We start from the raw sequence: 19,456 nt of genomic DNA, 5'->3' as shown, positions 1-19,456 counted from the left end.
ACTGAGACACATACATTTAAAAGAAACCCCACAAGCTCTTGCATATTAACCGACAAAAAAGGACATTTTCGCACACTATAGTTAGTTTTTGTTAGTTTTATAAATGCAAGGTGTAGTTTTATTTATTTAAACGCACAATGTGTCGATTTATTTTTGATCTTTCAATGTTCATTTTAAAAACCATTAATAATTTCAATAGCATGCAAAAAAAAATGTCTATTACACAAGTCAACATACATTTTTTAAAAATATAATCATAGGTCAAGTAATCGCTAATTGTATTACATGGGTCGCACCTCATCTTACAGGAGTCTGAAATGTTTTGCCGCCATCTTCCTCCAACAGATATCCAAAAGAGACACCAACCACTCACAAATTCTCTGGATCAATGACTACCAGCGTGTGTAACAAACGCATTTGACATAATTTGCTGTTTGAGGGAATACTAAGCAGGCGTCATTTGTTATGACATTTTGCTTGTCCCTCTGCTAAAGAAATCGGTGGTAGTCTTGCAAAGAATATTCTCTCTGAGGCACTGTCATGCACGTGTTTCAAAATGCACACGAGTTGAACTGAAGTCGTTGCATTCTATTAGTTTGCCACTAGGTGGCGTTGAAAAAAATAAACAATCTACACAGCGTGCATTTAAAAGCATTTTGTTTTTTATTTTATTTCCTTGACGAAAATAACCTTAAGCCACACTGAGTTTCTCAGCCAATGATTTGGTAGCTGGAGTTCCTGAGCGAAAGACCCACTTTCAAGTACTGGCTGAATCACAAGTACATCCAAAACAAAAGGTCTGCAGTATTTGCACATACTGTATTCATTTTAGCTAACACTGTTAATGTTGGCGTCTGATCACTCGCAGATACTAAGTGGTCAACTTTGAGGTAGAGGGTATTTGTGTTTGGCGATGTCATGGGCCACAAATGTAGTTTGTAGGTTTGGTGATGAAATGCAATCAAATCCTATGGGCACTCATTGTAAGAATGTCAGACGTGGTATTAAAACGCAAGGAAAATATTTGAAATTAGGAAGACAAAAACATAAAATTAAGGTCAGCGCTCATCTTGACTATGAATGTGAAATAAATGATTGTGGATCGTACAGACAGAGTATGTAGTTGAATGACACATCACACTACTGATGATTATTGTAATATTTAAAACAATATTCATGCATTCTTTTCCTACTTATGTGCCCCAGTCATAACACAGTAAACACGTACCTGTGGAATGCCAACAGCGATTTCGTTCTCCACTCGCCTCTGGATCTCCTCCAACTGATTTTTGAGCTGTGTCAGGTCTTTCAACTGTTTCAGGGGGTCCTAAAAATAGACAAGCGATTCGCGTTTTCGCTGATCATACAAATCGTCCTAAATCTTCATGTTTTTATTTATGCAAGCACACAACGACATACAATATTTACGATCTTTGCAGCAGAGAGATTACAATAATAAAAATAAAGCATCTCCGTTTTTTTTTGGGGGGGGGTCATAGTTTCGTTCAGTTTGTCATACTTAATTAAACAAAATCCATTTCCAATTATCCGCTCCTTGTTGTCACTCGGGACTGACTTAACTTTCGGTATTTACGCAGTGAACACTCAAGTGCTCTACTCACCTTGTCATCCGCCATTTTTCCTGATCGAGTTGATCAGTATTCGATTAACGAAACTAGACCCAGTGTTGCGATTAGTTAGGTCTGAAAGCGACTTCTCAGTAAAGCAAGATGTAGTTTATGTTTGTGTTATGTTGAACATGCTATTGTAAAATTAAGACAATACCTATTCATTTAGTTCAATATTATCGGCGTGTTTCATGTCCCATTTGACGTACGCGTGTCATTCATACCGGAACAAGTGTCACCTTCCCGTGACAAAAACGTGGAACATGATTGGCCAATGTTTCCATATGAACGCCTACGATTGGTGTAGAACCTCGCTAGCAAAAACGCCATGTTTTTGCCAGTGGGTGTTCAGCGAAGCGAATTTTGCAGAGATATATCCGTCGCAAATTGCACACTTTAACTTAAACTTAAACATTTAGTCTGTATCATTAAACAACGTTTTTATAATGCCCGGCCTGAGTGTATTTAACATCATTTTCAGAGCATAGTGAAGCGCGAGGGCCACCCGAGGTAAGACTTCAATAAGAAGCCATTTCATTGGACAACGCTGTCAATTGCTGGCAGTATACAGTCAAGCCATTAATGCTGCTTTAAAACATACACGTGCTGGTGTTTTTAACTTGTTAACCCCTCATTCGTACGCGTGTGGGCTAATATGTCAACATTTTGGAAATGACCATCACAGTTTTATCTCTGTCGGGCTTACTTGACTGTTAATTATACATTGGTCGTCTGGTGTTTCTTTTGACTTGCATCCATATGTGTCCTGGTTTAATGATTATAGCATCACAACCGTAGAAGAGTTCACAATTTCGAAAAAAAAGGTGTACGGTTTATTTTTTTCCTGACTACACGTGATGATAAAAACAAACCAACAAATGATTAGAGTCAAGTTTAAGGGACAGCAAAAATAATCTCTATTATTTCATTGGTTCCAGATCCAATTGTGTATACAATTTTTTTTTTTTTACTTGAGTACATTTCAGAGTATGTGTTCTTTAACTCTTATTTAAGTACAAGAGTTGAACTCCATTATCTCTATGGTCCTAGATCCAAGGGTATCATGCAGAAGGTGGACCTGTATGAGGTAGTGAAGCTGAAAGAAGATGTGAAGCTAAAAGAGGAGGTGGAGCGAGGCTATAACCAGGTTGGAGTACTTTCCCCCAAGAAGCGAAAGCGCAAAAATCAGGAAGACGGTGATGTGAAACCAAAGAAGCCCAGGTAATGCTCACATCAAAATGTCTGCACACTTGTAAACTGGGATTTATCCACTATGATTTAAAAATATATATGTGTATATATATGAAATGCCATACAGGTCTGCCTACCTGCTCTACTACTTCGATGTTCATCAGATTATGCAACAGGAGAGGCCCAATCAGCCACAGTCGGAGATCAACAAGCGAATCAGCGAGAGCTGGAAAAGGCTCAGTGTGGCAGAGAAGCGCTACTATCTGGAGAAGGCCAACTCGGAGAAGGATGGCACTGATGCAGTAAATGCCAAAAATATTTTAGTGCAGTTATGATACTCAGAATAAATTAGGGATATTTTGCTTTGAGATAACATTTCATCATGATGCTAAAATGCACCACACTGTAACCAGTAAGTGAACTTAATTTGACCTTCTCTTACTTTCCAATAAACATGTCTCTTTGTTAGAACACAGCAAGTTGTGCAAAAAGTCCTGAAACATTTGACACTTGGACATTTATATTCAAAAGTATGAGGAATTAAGACTGCGGTGTGTAAAGGTTGCCAAGAAGCAAAATGTCCCTAACTTTTTGTGAGTATATATGTGGATGAATTTTAATCAAGTATCAAGTCCAATTTTATTGACTAATGTGCTCTATGTAGCACAGATGAAATTTCCTCCCTCTTAAACAGACAACAGACAACAAGAGGAGCCGCGGGTGCCCGCGCCGCCATCAAAAGAACACTGAACATAAAATGACAAAATAATCCAACACAAGACTTAAAACAGACAGTCATGCCATCTTAACCACTTTTCCTCCATTCACTTTGTTGTTTGAAGCAGTAATAGATGAAAGAGGAGCGATCCAAAGTGTTCTTTTCACCAGTGGATCAAAGATGTCATGCTGCAATGTGCACACGTCTGCTACAAGCAACAAGAAGCTGTAGCATCCATTAACGAAAACGAGATTGGCTCTCTTCTCTTGTCCCATGTAAATCCGATTCACTTCCAAGCCGCGATTCCCAGTTCCACATACGCATCGGCGCTCTGCGCTGACGCTCCTTTCTTCTCATCATCGGCTCCTCAAGCCATGCATCCATCCAGCCGCAGACTGTCCATCAGCACCGACCTTTTCGCTGAACAAAGCGGGGCTGTGAAAATGCTGCCTATTTCAGGTGCAAGACACAAGCACCCCGGAACTATCCAGCAACGACAGTCAAATGGCGCCGACATTCCTCCCAATGAAATTCAGTGCTGGTACACGCGTGCTGCCGAGAAGGCGCCACCTCCAAGCACAGATTCTTCTTCTTTGACGAATGTCGTGGCCAAAAATGCTGAAAACAGTCCACATCATGTCCACACGACGTAACAACAACACAAAGTGCCAAAATAAAACCCCAAAAAACAAAAACCGCAAGGCTCTTGAAGAGCACTTGCCGACGGCTGCCTACTCAAAAAAATGGCCATTTCTCAGCATATGCAGGAGATTGGTAATACTGTGTAAAAGTCTGAAGGTACCACTAGCTTTGCTGTTTAAATGACGATTTTCACAGATATTCCAACCCAATAAACAGCCACAAGCGAGCCATAACAAAAGACCTGACATTCAGCTGCCTTTACTTCTTATATAGAACTCACAGAAGACTGAATATTTCTGCAACAGTGTGTGGTTTTTCACAGTGACACAACATCCTGCAATCAGACGATTAGATATGTGACACCAACAGTGGCTCCATCCAATGTGATGCACAGTATGGTGGAAAGTGATCATTTCAACCCAACAGGACAGGAGAGTGAAACTTGTCATCACTCTCGCGTCACTCTGGGATGCTGTTTATATAGGACATTGGCCTGAAAAAGAAGTGAAGAATCCTGCTTCAAACAGGCTGTATAGTACAGTATAAAAGAGCCAACAGTGAAACAGCTGGACAGATGCACATGTTTGCAAAGTTTGGTTTGTTAAAGAGAGACAGACTCCTGTCACATTTTATACTTGCCACTGTGTCACAAATCATCCATTGGGCTTAAGTGAAAAAAGGATATCTTAAGTGTCATTTCAACTAACATACACATTCATAAATTTTGTTTCACATTTCGGGTTTAATTTTTTTTTTTAAATCTAAATTGTCTAATCTACTCTATTTTTTGTTTTGATCTAGAAAGTGTAGATAGTGCAACGGTGGCTTGCAATGTCCAAATTGAGCATTTTGGATGGTGTAAATAGAGGATAGAGCTGTGTTTAACACAACTAATTTACTGTAATACACCAGCTGAAAATTGATTGCCCCGCCCCAACACACACACACACACACACACACACACACACACACACACACACACACACACAAAAGAATTTAAATGTCTTACTTTGTTTAAACCACTGCTCCACTAGCTATATAAAAGGTGTTGTGTTCGGATAACGAAAGACAAGTTAGATGTGCTCATATTTTGCAACCGGCACAAACTTCATAAAAAATGTAACAACACAGTGACTTCATCGAGACCTTTACCTGAGTTTCATTTTAGAATTGAGCTATTGACACGAGGGTCTTGGGCGTGCTGGAGCCTATGCCAGCTGTCTTTGGGCAGTAGTCGGGGTACACCCTGAACCGGCTGCCAGCCAGTCGCAGGGCACACAGACGAACAACCATTCGAACTCAGTCACACCTAGGGACAATTTGGGTGCAAAGTTTAAGTGGTTGACCAAAGGTGGTTTTACACAGGACTTTTCTCTATCTCATTGTGTTTTGTTTTTTTAAATATATGTATTGCAGTTGTTTCTCAGTCCAACCAGAGAGCTACCAGGCTTCCGTAAGATCCTGCCAAGAGCCAGTTACCTTGTCCTGACCGACGATCCCCAGGCGGGAGGTTCTCTGGCAGATTGTCGCCGTCATCCTGTTGATGGAAATGTGTCCTTTCCCAGTCACACCCACGAGTCAAAAAAGGCTCAGACGCGTGGCTTGGCCTGCCAGGCAGATGTTTCTCAGAGCTCTCTGGGTCACGTTGGAAAAGACATAGGAGAAGCATCATGTTCCACTGCAATCCGAGGAAGCACATCCTCCTCTTCTTCATTGACTACAACTACGTCTCCACCTTCCAAAGATGTTTCTTACTTGCAGAGCCCTGTGGATAGTTTAGAAAACTGCGTTGGAGAGATGGGAGATGCTTCTGATGTGAAAAGTGAGGTAACAATGCATCAAACCCAAGGGGAAATGACACAGATGGTTGCCATCATTCCCAACCAGGTGATGCCTTCACGTCTAATAAACATGTTTCATGACAACATAAGGTTTTACTCATTTAATGGAATCACATAATTTTGCTCTCCTTTTAGAACCTGCTTGAGGCCAAGTCCTTGACAGGGGTCAACTCTTTGGGCGCTGTAATGATGGTCCCTGTGGCAGCCAAAGAAGAGCAAAATACTGGAGTGCCGCCATACAAGATGGTAATCGTTCAGACTTTTCCTGTCCTGAAAGCGCAGGTACACGTTAAATCTGAGTTAACTGCATGTAAGATAGCATTGTCAAACTGTTTTTTTAGGCTATAAAGACATACACCAGAAGAGGTCGTGGGCGGTGTCCCAATCCTCATTGTTCATTTGTGTATGTCACTCGCCACAAGCCAACAAAATGCCCTGACTGTGGAACCCACCTTGGTGGCAAATGGATACCTGCGGTGAGTAATACTTTTTTACGATTGTATTGCTTGGCCTGCAAAATCAATATCATGTAATTATTGATTACTTACATTTACTTTGTTACTGATTGTACATGTACTGTCCAGGCAGGCTGTGGTGTGAAAACAAACTAGTGTCGGTATTTTTGCATTTCCTTGTTGCATAAATGTGACTGTATTTGTACATCAGGCAAAAACAAAACAGCAAAACGATGTACCCGTTGCCACGGTGGTGTCTGAAGCAAAGTCTTTTCCAAGCTGCCAAGGCACAACGCAGGAGGGGAATGCTGATGTTAGTAAAACCAAACCCAGTGAGAGCAAAAAAGAAGGGCAAAGGTGCTTGAGAAAGATAAAACCAGCTCCAAGTGCCGAGCCAGCAGAGGGCAGCATTTCGTCACCAGAGAAAACATTGTGCGTGTCCAAGCAGCCTCTCATAAGGTGAGTCACTGTACAAACTGGCCCCTCTATGCTGTTTTTTAGTTTTTCCTGATATTTGTTTTTGTCTAATTAGACATATTTCTGTGTCCCTGTCTTTGAGTAGCCACATGAAAAAAATAGCACTCAAAAGGCAAAGCATGTGCGATGTTCAAAGGAGGACTGTAAGACCCATCTTACCTTCCTGTTATAGCCCAGGTGAAGGGAAACCATCAACATTTTGATGTTTTGATTGCCTGTAAAGACTGTGGTCGCGTTGTAAAGAAAAAAACAAACAAAAAAACAAATAAAGACTGACGTCGATATTTGTTTCTGTAGGTCCTGCTTTGTTCCAGGTCATCGCCGTTCCAACAGTGAACAGAAAATTTCCAACACGAAACAACAATCCATCTACTGGTACATCATTTTCCCGTTTTGTTTGTATGGACTCTGTTTCATATGATGTAATTCCTATCCTTATTTGTCATCAACAACAGGAAGTTATCTTGTCAAAAAGTAAGGGGCGCTCTTTGTGGTGGCGGTGGGATGATATTTTTCTTCTTTAACCACAGAGTCACAAGACAGATTCGCGGGTCTTAAAGCTGGTACCTTAAAACAGCTCGGCCAGCAAGTTCAATCCAAGCAGGTCAGCAGACATTGACATACACTATCAATTTTATTGATGTTGTCTAATGTGCCTCACAGTTTTTTTTCCAGTTCGATCTCCGCTCTGGCCTTCTTTTGTGGCGTTTGCATGTTCTCACTCTGCTTGCATGGATTTTCTGCAGATACTGCAATTGCTCCCTCGTTGCAAAAACCTGTATCTTAGATTTGTCGAAGGCTCTAAATTGTCCTTGAGTGTGACTGTGAGTGTGAATAATTAATTATTTGTCGAGTATTTATCTACTCTGTGATCGGCTGGTGACAATTGTTTGGTCTTCCCTGCCCCTCACGCAATGTCTGCTGAGATAGGCTCCAGCTCACCCACGACCCTTAGGAGGACAAGCAGGCTCCATTGGAAATGTATTGATGGATGTATTAGTGTTCTTAATCAATGTGTCTTTATTTTTATAGGATTCTCCTGTCGCAATGAATCAGCCTGTTTCTTCCCCGTCTGATAAGAGCATGACCATTGTGTCAGTTGTTCCTATCAATCATGTGACAGTCGACAACTTTGTAAGTGTACCTTTACAAATCCTTTTAATGTAGCATTTTGTGTCAAGTTTGTTGTTGTTGTTTTTTAAATCTTGCTCCCGCATAAATTCCACCTCTTTCTTTTCTAAGGACCTGGGACTGTCAACATTGAGAGGCCGAGGTCGCTGTAAGAACACATTCTGTGACTACATGTATAAGAACAGACACAAACCACAAGTGTGCCCTAAATGTGGTTGTGAGCTGCCCAAGGGGAAGCCTAAAGCAACCGAGGTGAAAGCTGCCTCCTTCTACATTTCACACATTGCAGACTAGTATTGAAGGTCATACCACACAAAAGCAAGGATTCTTAAGTACTTTCTGGAAAACCCCTAAAATGGTTCAGACAAATTTTTGCTATTTGTGCATAGATGGGAGGAAACTGTTTTGTTTTGTAGGTTTTTTTCCCCCCTCTCTTTTTGCCTTGACTTATGTCCTTGTGTAAGGCTTTTTGTGTTAACTTTTTTGTTGATTCTTCATTCAAGTGTGATAATCCTGGCATCTTCTTCATGCTGTTTAAGTGGCTAAATGACCTTATAGTGATGGCTATTGGACCACTCCTTGTTGTGGCATGTAGCTGACAGGTTACAAATGTTTTTTTTCTAAATGTTCACAGATTGGTTTTAAACGTATTGGACAGACAAATTTTGTATTCAAATAGAATTATTTCAATGAAAAAAAAAGTATTTGAAGGTGGACTGTGGATAGCATGTTTGCTTTTCACACAAGGAGGACTCATTGATATCTTCAACACTCCTCATCATTGTCTAATCAGGTTAATCAATATGTTGTTGATTGTAAATTTGAACCTTATTTGATGTGTGGGATGATTAGCAGAAGAAAAAACAATGTTGTCTTTTTGCCTTTAATATCTTCTCTCTTTGTGATGGTCTCTCTATTTTAGAGGTTGAATCGATCGGTCGATCCATACCAGCCCTTAAGTCCTGTAGAGAAAGACATCCAACGGCAATCCACCCTGCAGCTGATTCGCCATTCCCTGCAGATTCCAGAGAGTGAGGCTGAGCTTCAGAAAACTCTTGACCTTATCCAGGATCTGAACAGTCTTCAAATTGTCTTGGTCCAACCGGGGGAGCAAAATGACGATGGGATGATTGAGACTGAGACCCTGGTGGAGTCTGGGTGGCCTCAATTCTATGAATCCTCAGCCACCCAATGTGGCCTGTGTAAAAAGCCCCTTTACAAAGGAGATCAGAGGTGAGAAGTTAAGAACAACAATGTGGAAATATTTAAGAGCACTTCCCAGTTTTGACTTCTGTTTTTGTTACTGTGCATCACTATTCTCTTGTACTGTGGGTGTCTGCTTCCCTAACAACATGAATTCTGTGTCTCAACAAAGCACCATCGCAGGACAGGAGGACTGCTGGCTAATTACTGAGATGCTGATCCAGGCGGCTTCTCTGCAGCTTAAAGTGTGTCTCAGTGCCAAGTGTCTGGCTCTGCACAGCTTCACTGACCTGCATCCAGGTAAATTCCTACCCCACACTTTCCTTGGCCGCTGCTTTTTTGGCAGGGGAGGTGTGGGGGGGGGGGGCATGCATGCCTAGCCCATGCATGTACAATGTAAGTAGGTTGCCAAATGTCTCTCAAAACACAGCAGAAGGGCAGTTGGTAAAGAACTCCACTCAGGCTGAATTGTCCTAATTTTTATGTACACCTTCATTGACACCACCTACAATATTCACTATAATGAACAAAATATGTTAAAAAAATTATACTGGTCTGGTACAAAATATACAGTAAGTGTTTTTCCTTCACACAAAAGTTGTACCAAGTGCATTCAATACACACCCTGCATGCATGCAGGATTACTTTAAGGTTTTCCAATATGGTTACTATTTACCGGTACCTATTCATGAACATAGTCATTTAACGTAATCCAAGTGCCAAAACCGACAAACTATTGTAACTTGGTTACTTTGAATTCCTTTTGGATTACTTCAATATCAAATATGCTAATAACAAGATAAACCTGAAATTTATAAAATACACTGATATGTACAGTATTTATGTTCTTAGTAAATATTCCTGCATGTAAAGGCAGTGATCATGTAAACGCTATTTTTTTCCTACAATAATTAGAACTTTATTCGTACAAATCTCTGCAAGCACATGATTTTTTTCAAATGATCACTATGTCATTCCTGTAGGATTACAATGTCCCATCATTTGTGAGCCTTCTTGATCTGGCCCCATGAGCCCTTGACATAAAAATCCCAATGACCCCCTGGTATACAGTATATAAAGAATCGTGGCACTGATATGTGCCACAATTCCACAATGTGCACATACAGTTTATTAATGCAGAAACATGCAGTAGTAGTAGGGTTGACCAATTTGTGAAAATAATCCAATTGCATTCCCCCCTCAATATTGTGAGGAGAACATGACATTGGAAACTTGTCAGCTTTCTTTAAATTGGGAGGTTGGGGATAAGATGCTTTTTGTGTTGTTATTTAATGACTTCCTCCATCAAAGGTGTAAAGTGTCTTGCTGAACCAATGTCTCATACACCACCATTTCTGTAAAAAGCCGTTTTAGCGATATAATGTGGTATGACTCCAATCTTTTCTTTTGAATTTGTTAATTTCTTTGACAGGGTTGTTCAACATTGGAAACAGACTACTGGTTAGTATTGATCTATTGCTGAAGATCAGAGGCAAAATCAGACTGGGCCACCCACCCTCTCAGGCTGTCAGGACGTTATTCGACCATGTCCCCAACCACCCTGGTAACGTGTAACAGTGTCATAACGTGGTAGCTTGCGCAGAATATTTAAATTGAACAGTGTACTTGTGTTGTTGTTTTTTTTTTTTTAAATCATGCTCACGTCTCTGTGTTTGCATCAGTCCATTCGCTGAGTCCAGAGGAGATGTCCCAAATTCAAGATTTTCTCCTGATAGGCTATTGGGCCTTTGAGAGCCTTACATTGCGAGACTATAATGATATGATCTGCGGCGTTTGTGGTGTCGCTCCCATGTTGGAGATTTCCAGGCGACACACAAACAATGTGCTGGAGCTCAAGAATGTGGAGGTAACACGCACGCACGCACTCACGCGCACACACACACACACACACACACACACACACACACACACACACACACAAACAATGTGTTGGAGGTCAAGAATGTGGAGGTAACACACACGCGCACACACACACACACACACACACACACACACACAAGAAAAACAAAACATTGTAGAAACAATATTTCTGGAGCCATTAAGTTATTACATGCTGCTTTATCTCTCTGTAGTTCATCTGGCCTGAGTCTTCAGTGTCAGATGAAGTGCACATGGATGACTTTTGGCTGACCATGGAGACTGAGGCAATTGAGCAGGCTGTCTTCCCTATGGACATTCCCATCACGCGGGTGGATGCTTCAATTATTGCACCCTTCATCCCCCCGCTGATGAGGAGCGGTTCTGTTATCAACACCGAGAAGGACAAGGTCTTGTCACCAACCCCACAGCTCCCAGGTACACTTCAATTTTCATCTGCTGCTGTATTTCATCATCATTCCTGAAGTACCAAAGTCACACTGAATTTATTTGTATGAGAAAGACTTCTTGGCCATAAACATACACCATAACTGAGCATACCTTTGTATTGATATTCTGATGCTTCTGCCCAAATTTGTTAATTACATGCAGTTCACAACCTTGAAATGCCATACAGCGTGTTGGTACTTTGGTAAACTGAGGATCCCTTTTTAATTAAACATGAAGATGACAAAATGGAAAGAAATGATATGATCATTGCTTCCTGTCTCAGGAGCGCCGTCAGTTTTGGTCCGGCTCATTCATAATGGTGAGTTGAGGCTCGACAAGGTTAAAGACTACAGTGAGGATGAACTGAGAAGTATTTTGGAGCGCTGTGGGGCGAGCATCACTCCAGGCTCCACTAAGGTGGGTGTGCTATAGATCTACATATTTATAGTGTATAAAAGTGTACAAAGTATATAACGCTCATTCTATTAAACATATCTTTGCTTTCGGTTCTTGAAGCATGTATATGTATTTATTCATTATAGAAAGGGCAATTACTAAGCCTAAAGTTATTTTGGTTAAGCACATGGTTAGTTCATTGCTAGTGCTTGCGCCATGCTCTATTAGGCTGTTTTCTTTTTGTATTTGTGTGTTCGACTGTCTCGTTCAACAAATGTAATGAACACTGAAATTGCCTTGATGACTGGCTCTCTTTTTTTTTCTACTTTTGATCCAGCAGCTGAAGTTAGCTTGTATCTCAGATTTTGATTAGTAACACAAAGTACAAAATTGACTAAGCAACATCTTTTAACCCTAAAAACTCAAATTGAGGCAATAGAAAGTAAAGGTGCCACTTTACTGTACATGCAGTATCTGTGTGTTCAAAATGTGTCTTAAAGAGGTGGGGATTTATTGGTTGGTATATGACATTTGCGAGCTGGAGGGAGCTTGGCCCATTGTGTCAAACTATGGCGACTCTATCCAGGTGTGAGATGTGAGATGTGCATACTTACGGGACATAGTGGAGATTTCCGCATTAGGCAGGAAGATCCGTTCCAGTCAAAATAATCTGCAATGCAGCAGGGCGGCAGTACGTGACCCGTGATGTAGGGGCAACACTGTAGTTCCATTTGCATCATGTACTTCCTCTTCAGACCATACTGTGTGTGTGTGTGTGTGTGTGTGTGTGTGTGTGTGTGTGTGTGTGTGTGTGTGTGCGTGCGTGCGCGCGCGTGCGCGTGCGTGCGCGCGCGTGCATGTGTGTGCATGCTTGAAAGTCTTAACAACATTTCAAAACATTAATTACACAAGATACAGTGGTGACTATGAAATGATTTGTTGTCCACTAACATTTGTTACTTGTGTGTTTTTATAACTTTAATACTTTGTTGGAAATTTTTTTATGGCTCCTTGGGGGAACAAAAAGCAAATGAGTCATTCATGGTTGTCTCAAACAGTGAGCAGACGTAAATACCCCCTCAAGCATCTTGAATAATGCCTTATTTATAATTATTCACACTCTGACATGCGGTAGGGATAATAATAAGAATAAGAATTTTAAAATGAACTTCGCTACCATGACCATGGTGTTGTTCTGTGTGTCACCAAATCGAAGTTTGAGTTTGATGAGAATCACTTGACAAATGTGGAGCAGTGGCAATGAACTGAGTTGACCTAAAATGAGGAGGATTCCACCTCACCGAGTTTTAAGCTCAGATGAGAAGTCTGATAGTAGAAACCGTATGATGGAGCATCGACTCACACTATGAACCACAACACCCAGTCCAATGATGGATAGATACACTACTAGCAAAAAGGTATTCCAATACTCTTTACACAATTTGCTGTTCTCCATCAAGGAGCTGAATGGCAAAATTCACAGCAGGTACTTAATCCGTTAACGGAGCAGCACATTTTCTGGTTCCGTTAGAATTTGAAATGGTTCGCTTTGGACGTCATTAGACGCAGGCAACACCTCATAATTGATCAACCGCACTACGCAGTGTCATCAACAGGTTGCGACAGAAAGACTAAAAGAGTCACAGAAAGGCATATGAGTTGAAGTCCTTGAACTTGTAATTGATCATGTTGTGCTTTTAACATTTCATCTCTGAGTTAGAGGACAGCAAATTGTGCAAAAAAGTACCAAAACACTGAAGAGTTGTGCATTCAAAAGCTAAAAACAGTCAAATTAAGTTCACCTATGAATGTGAGTGCATTTTAAGTTCATCCTGAAACATGTCACTTTTCACTTTTTTTTTGTATGTTTTTGTGAGTAGTGTATATTGAGATATACCCTCTGCCGTATGTGCAATATATGAAACTCCTATTGACATACATTATATTGGTGACTGCGATGATGTGAAATGCTCCCTTCTCTCCCCCTATTAGAAGGACCTGCTGACTGCTCTGATCTCCATGTGCAAGCTTGTTCATAGCGGCCTTCCTACAGGGCCCCAGCCCCCTCAACACCTCACTGCTGGCAAACTGTCCAAGGTTTGTCCCCATCAGGTAAAAGTAAATCACAGTCTGTTGGGTGCGTGCCATACAGTGTGGACACCTTATCACATTGAAAGCAGTAAGTGATTCAATGAGTCAAGGTCAATCTCATTTTTGTGTCAGGTCGTGTGCGGCTCTAAGTATTTGGTGAGAGGGGAGACGGCCCGGGACCACGTGGATCTGCTGGTGTCCTCCCGGTACTGGCCCCCAGTCTACGTTGGTGACTGCGCTCGACAAGTGGCTCTTTGTACGGACATGCAGTACCCAGAATTGGCTGCCAGGATGTGGGGCAGGAATCAGGGTTGCTTTTCCGAGCCTTTTGATAAGCCAGAGGTGGGTGGAAATCATTAGCAAGTCTCCGGAATAGGCTAAAAATGGACCACGATTAAAATATGTCTAGAGCAGTGGTTCTTAACCTTGTTAGAGGTGTCGAACCCAACGAGTTCATATGCACATTCACCGAACCCTTCATTAGTGAAAAATAAAAATATGATTTTTTTTTTTTTTTTACAAACGCATTTATTAAAAACAGAAAAAAAGTAAACACAATTAGTAGAAGTACAAAGTATAAGTTTTTTAATTGTGCACAAAATGAACCAGCCAGTGATAGCCAAGCGGGCGTGTCATAACTACCGGTAATTGACAGGTTGAGTCCGGTGGTCTTAACCTCCATGGTAGAGGCTCTGTCGAACCCTTGAGACTGATTCACCTAACCCCTGGGGTTCCATCGAACCCAGGTTAAGAACCACTGGTCTAGAGTGAAAATAAATATGCCTCTCACTGTAAATTTGACACACTACAGAGTAGGGTGCCGTTAAACAACTCTGCCAAATTAGAGTTTTTTGAAAGTATTTGAATAAAGCTGTGGGCATGTCAACTATATGCCCTGGAATGACACCCTACTCAACTGCCAGTCAAATACCACTGCCAGAAAACTGGATGCTAGTTGTTCTCGAATTGCCTTTTGCCAACATATACAGCACTATGAAAAAATATTTGCCCTCTTCTCACATATTTTTTTTTTGCTTAGTTTCCCTGACTTTAATATTTAAGATCATCGAACTGATGTAAATATCAAACAACGATAACCCAAGTAAACATAAAATGCTGTTTTTAAATGGTGATTTTATGTTTTAAAGAGGGAAAAAAATCTATTCAACCTTGCCCTGTGTGAACCTTACTTGCTCCCTTGTTAAATCATAAATTAACTGGAGCTAATCACATTTTCTGGAAAACCGACTTCATTTTCACTGCTCACACTTAAGCCTGATTACCCCGGACCTGTTCAATCAAGAAATCACTTGAACACCCTCTGTCTAACGAAATGAAGTCAGCCAAAAGATCACAAAAGCAACAAATTGCCACAGTCAAAAGAAATCGCAGAACAGATGAGGAATAAAGTCATTGACATTTGGGCTGCACAATATTAGAAGAACATGCAATGTTCTTTTCTGTTTGGCTCTTGGCGAAGGCGGATGCCCCCCCCCCCCCCCCCCCCCCCCCCCCACACACACACACACTTACTCCTCTGCTTGCCTAATCGGTCAAATGTAGATTTAGCCTCCGGCCATACTCACAGCGCTATGGAAAAAAAATTTGACGAAAAGAGCAGCCGGTGGGGAGCCTTCTTGCCCCTCTGGAACATTTGTTACTAGATACGCCTTCAATCATTGGCAGAAGTGGTATGTGGTTTGCCTGACACACTACAAAATTGGCCTTCTGATAACAAAATAAAGAACCTGAAAAAAAGGGCAAATACTTATATCCCACGAGTTTCCGCAGCACTGAACTGAAAAGGAACTGTATATTTATCTAACACAGTTTAGTGCTCATCAAAACTGGCTACACTAAAATGACCATATCCTACCTATGACTTAACAGTTTATTGCATTTCCAAAAAATGCAATAAACATTACAATTTGACACAGTTACAGAACCACTTGAAGCTGCCTTCAGACTTTGCTTATGGTCACATTTGAGTGTTGGTGTCTCAGACAACTTCCTGCTGTGTGCTCCTCAGTTCGTGTCATGCGCTGAGCTGCAGGAGAAGCCGTACAATGCCGATCTTTCTATGTTGGGGGACAACCAGCACGTTCACCCCCACACAAAGTCCTCCTCTTGTTGGTTGGTGCATCCTCCTGCGAGTCACAAGCTTCCTGTTTTGGAACATCACTCCATGACCTTGTGCAAAGATCTGCAGCACCTCGTTTGCACGGTGACTCAAATCGTGAAGGAGGAAGGTGAAAAACAAGGCGATCCGAGTTCACTCAACCCGACGAGGACACAGTGTGTGCTTTTCAACAACCCGGCGCATTACTACCTCTACAATCGCCTGCTGGATTTCCTCTCAAGTCGAGACATTGTGAATGAGCAGATCAGCCAGGTGGTGAAGGTGTGCCAGCCCGGAGAAGTTGTCATCCGGGATGCGTTGTACCGGCTCGGGGTGGCAAACGTCGACCTGGAGAGGGGGGAAGACAAGAAAAGTGTGGTGGAGGAACTGAAATAGGGGACAGTGACGGCCTATGGTGTCGTCGTGCCTCAGTGAAAGCAGTCAGAAAGCAACTTTTGTGACTGAACGTGGAAACTACTCACAAAAAGTTGCAGGTGAAATTCCGGGATGAACCTAAAATGATCATTGACGGCGATGGAGTTCAAAAACGACATTCTCAGAGGGAAATGGCTGGACTTTCTTTTTCACACGACGTCATTGGCAGGTTGCAACAGAAAGACTGGAAGAGTCACAGAGAGACCAAGAAGTGCACATTCTTTTCCTCTGAATTAATATAAAAGTTTATTTATCTACCCGAGTGACAGTTGTGAATTGACTAAACACTTGTAGTCTTTTAAGCATTCACTACGACAACTTCACAAAATTCTACCAAAAAAGTGTACCAGAAGCAGAAGTCAGTAAGTCACTTATCAGATTATAATAATGGAAACAATACTTTTTATGTTTCATGAAACAATGATATGTAAACATGTGAACTGAAGCACTGAACTTATCTAGACATTATTATCTAGACATTATATAAATAAACATCTAAAGTATATGTACATACACGGTATACCAGTATATAAGGCCTACCATCCAATTGAAAAGAAAGAATGGTTTTCTATTTTTTTCCCCCCCACATTCCACCCTTTGCGATTTGAAAATTGCATTCTCTGTACAGCGTCTTGAGTTAAAATCAATTAATTGTTCAGCCCAAATAGTGCAAAAAGTATTGAATCATTGAAGAGTTGGAAATTCAACATCAAAGGTCAAATCTTGACGCCCACTGACTTTGCATGAATACGTTGGCCATAAATTGATGCATTTTCACCAGTTTTAAATAGTCAAAGGTTTCTTAATATTTGTCACAGGAAGAAAAAAATAACTCATATCACTGAAGTTGTCTTTAAAAGAACTGTCCGATAATGCTGGTGTCTTGTCACTCAATTACATTTTCAAATTTTACGCATGTAGCCATTAAATGCACATGTCATTCTCCTTGTTTTATATTTAGTTTGACAGTAAACCTCACCTGGGATTGACAATAAAGATCTTGAAGTGTCTTTTTGTTGTTGTTGTGTTTACAAAAGTGCTGCTACTGTGAAGTGAGTTGAGTTCACTGATTCCACACAACATTTTAAGTTTGAGCGCACAAGAAAAAAGAAATTGGCAGTATGACGCATAATCCGACACACTCGTATCTCAAGGCACCGCTGTACAGATCATCTTTTATTGGCTGCAGTGTGTATGGTGAGGGCACTCCAGATTATTACATGTTTAAAAGTGTGTGTTAGAATAGATTCAAAAGACTTTGATCACAAATTGTTAGTAATGTGTTGAACAATAAACTCAGAACTGTTTAAATTGTGTTCCTTTGAAATGGTTTTAACATGCAAGTTATCGTTACACATCCCTCGTAAAGTATTGGAACAGGAAAGCAAATTGCTTCATTTTTGCTGTCGACTTGCTTAAACGGAAAAAGGACCAAGTCAGATGGAGGGTGTGATCGTAAGTTGTGTCTGCGATTCTGATGTCAGTAATTGGAAATAAAAGCGGAACGCTTGATCTCTTCTCATCTTTTGATGTCAAACCCAAATGTCTCAGTGTCCAGTAAAAATTATGCTTCGGCCTCAATTGTCCCAATATTGTTGGAGGGCTGTGTCATTAATTTCGAACTTTTATTGTTATCATTTACCTGTATTACATACAAAATTTTGAGGGGAATGTATCTGTCATGCGCTAACTCACACTTACCTGCCATTTGCTCTTTGTTGACTTTTGGACTGACGATCCATGTACCGGTACTGAAAATATTGATACTACTTTCACTTATCTTTTTATCAAGACAAAACATTCTGAGATTCACCTCACCATTAAGTGTTATTTATCAAGAAACTAAACAGTCAAGCATCATGTCACGAGCCCAAGCCAATGAAGTTGAGATGTTGTGCTAAACATGAAAACAAAATACAAATTATGTTTCCAAATCATGTTCAACGTATATTTATTTGAATAAAGACCAAATATTTAATGTTCACACCGATAAATTATTGTTGTCTGTTTTTAGGTTTTACACAAATATCTTTAATCTAGATGTGACAAATGTGTCATAGATCCATTTTATATTCATGTAGATTTTTTTTTGTTTTTTCAATGATGAAACACAACCCTTCACATAATTCTAAAGGAGGCTGGTAACCTTGCATAAACTGCGGCAGTCGAAGCATTTATTTAGGACATTGTCTTGAACTGTATGGAGAATCATTTGGGATATTGTTTTGAAAAATCTATACGGTATTATTATTTCCAACCACGCTAGGCAATCAAGAAAAAAAAAAGAAACGTTGACTTATTAGAGACATGTTCATTCTGTTGTAGGCTGATCTCAAAGGTAAAAGTCACATCAACTCAACTCAACTCAAATGTATTTATAGTACACTTTCAAACAGCCAAAACTAACATATACAACAGTAAAGCAAAGCAACAAATCAGTAACAAAGACGGTAGAGAGCACCAAACAGTATAACTAAGATCATAATTTGGGTCATGCTGAGTCAAATGCCAAAGAAGTGAGTTTTGAGGCGGGTTTTAAAGATGGGCAGCGAGGAGGCTTGCCGAATGTTCAGTGGGAGGTCATTCCAGAGAGAGGGACCAGCAACGGAAAAGGCTCGATCCCCTCTGACATCAAAGCAAGCATGATAGTGACATGTTACGGCGCAAAAAGCTTTTTGTTGAATTTTAGTTCAAGTGGTTACACAAAATAAGCAACATTAAGAGAACGCAACATTATTTTAATTGAAACCACACAAAGGGAAATCTGAGCACATTTGAGGTTCCGCAGGGTTGCCTGACTG

The 19,456-nt window shown here is 40.7% G+C and overlaps 1 protein-coding gene across 2 annotated transcripts; it reads left to right on the top strand.

The window, feature by feature from the left end:
• Positions 1 to 1,941: 1,941 nt before the first annotated feature.
• hmgxb3 (HMG box domain containing 3) lies at positions 1,942 to 17,969 on the top strand. Of its 2 annotated transcripts, XM_019874767.1 has the most exons (21): positions 1,942 to 2,138; positions 2,679 to 2,849; positions 2,947 to 3,121; positions 5,596 to 6,066; positions 6,156 to 6,266; positions 6,362 to 6,496; positions 6,687 to 6,934; positions 7,038 to 7,129; positions 7,250 to 7,327; positions 7,483 to 7,556; positions 7,985 to 8,086; positions 8,195 to 8,335; positions 9,006 to 9,316; positions 9,459 to 9,586; positions 10,719 to 10,850; positions 10,969 to 11,153; positions 11,380 to 11,602; positions 11,898 to 12,031; positions 14,003 to 14,122; positions 14,234 to 14,443; positions 16,131 to 17,969. In XM_019874767.1, exons 2-21 carry the CDS (start codon positions 2,692 to 2,694, stop codon positions 16,614 to 16,616), a joined length of 3,714 nt encoding a protein of 1,237 aa, XP_019730326.1. In that variant the 5' UTR covers positions 1,942 to 2,138; positions 2,679 to 2,691; the 3' UTR covers positions 16,617 to 17,969. The 2 variants fall into 2 exon arrangements, with proteins under 2 accessions (XP_019730326.1, XP_019730327.1); XM_019874768.1 differs by lacking the exon at positions 1,942 to 2,138 and having other exon boundaries at positions 2,761 to 2,849; positions 2,984 to 3,121.
• Positions 17,970 to 19,456: the final 1,487 nt, after the last annotated feature.

This window comes from Hippocampus comes, unplaced genomic scaffold (genome assembly GCF_001891065.2).
Source record: "Hippocampus comes isolate QL1 unplaced genomic scaffold, H_comes_QL1_v1.1 scaffold118, whole genome shotgun sequence".
NCBI classification, from domain to species: Eukaryota; Metazoa; Chordata; class Actinopteri; order Syngnathiformes; family Syngnathidae; genus Hippocampus; species Hippocampus comes.
Note: the sequence above shows the minus strand (reverse complement) of the source record. Positions and strands in the feature narration are given on the sequence as shown.

What these genes read in the sequence shown, in the direction of transcription:
- hmgxb3 (XM_019874767.1), top strand. Translation starts at nt 2,692, where the DNA reads ATGCAGAAGGTGGACCTGTATGAGGTAGTGAAGCTGAAAGAAGATGTG. An exon ending in AGCAAGTTCAATCCAAGCAG is followed by an intron (nt 7,557 to 7,984) that starts GTCAGCAGACAT and finishes TTATTTTTATAG; the next exon opens with GATTCTCCTGTCGCAATGAA. An exon ending in CTTCACTGACCTGCATCCAG is followed by an intron (nt 9,587 to 10,718) that starts GTAAATTCCTAC and finishes TTTCTTTGACAG; the next exon opens with GGTTGTTCAACATTGGAAAC.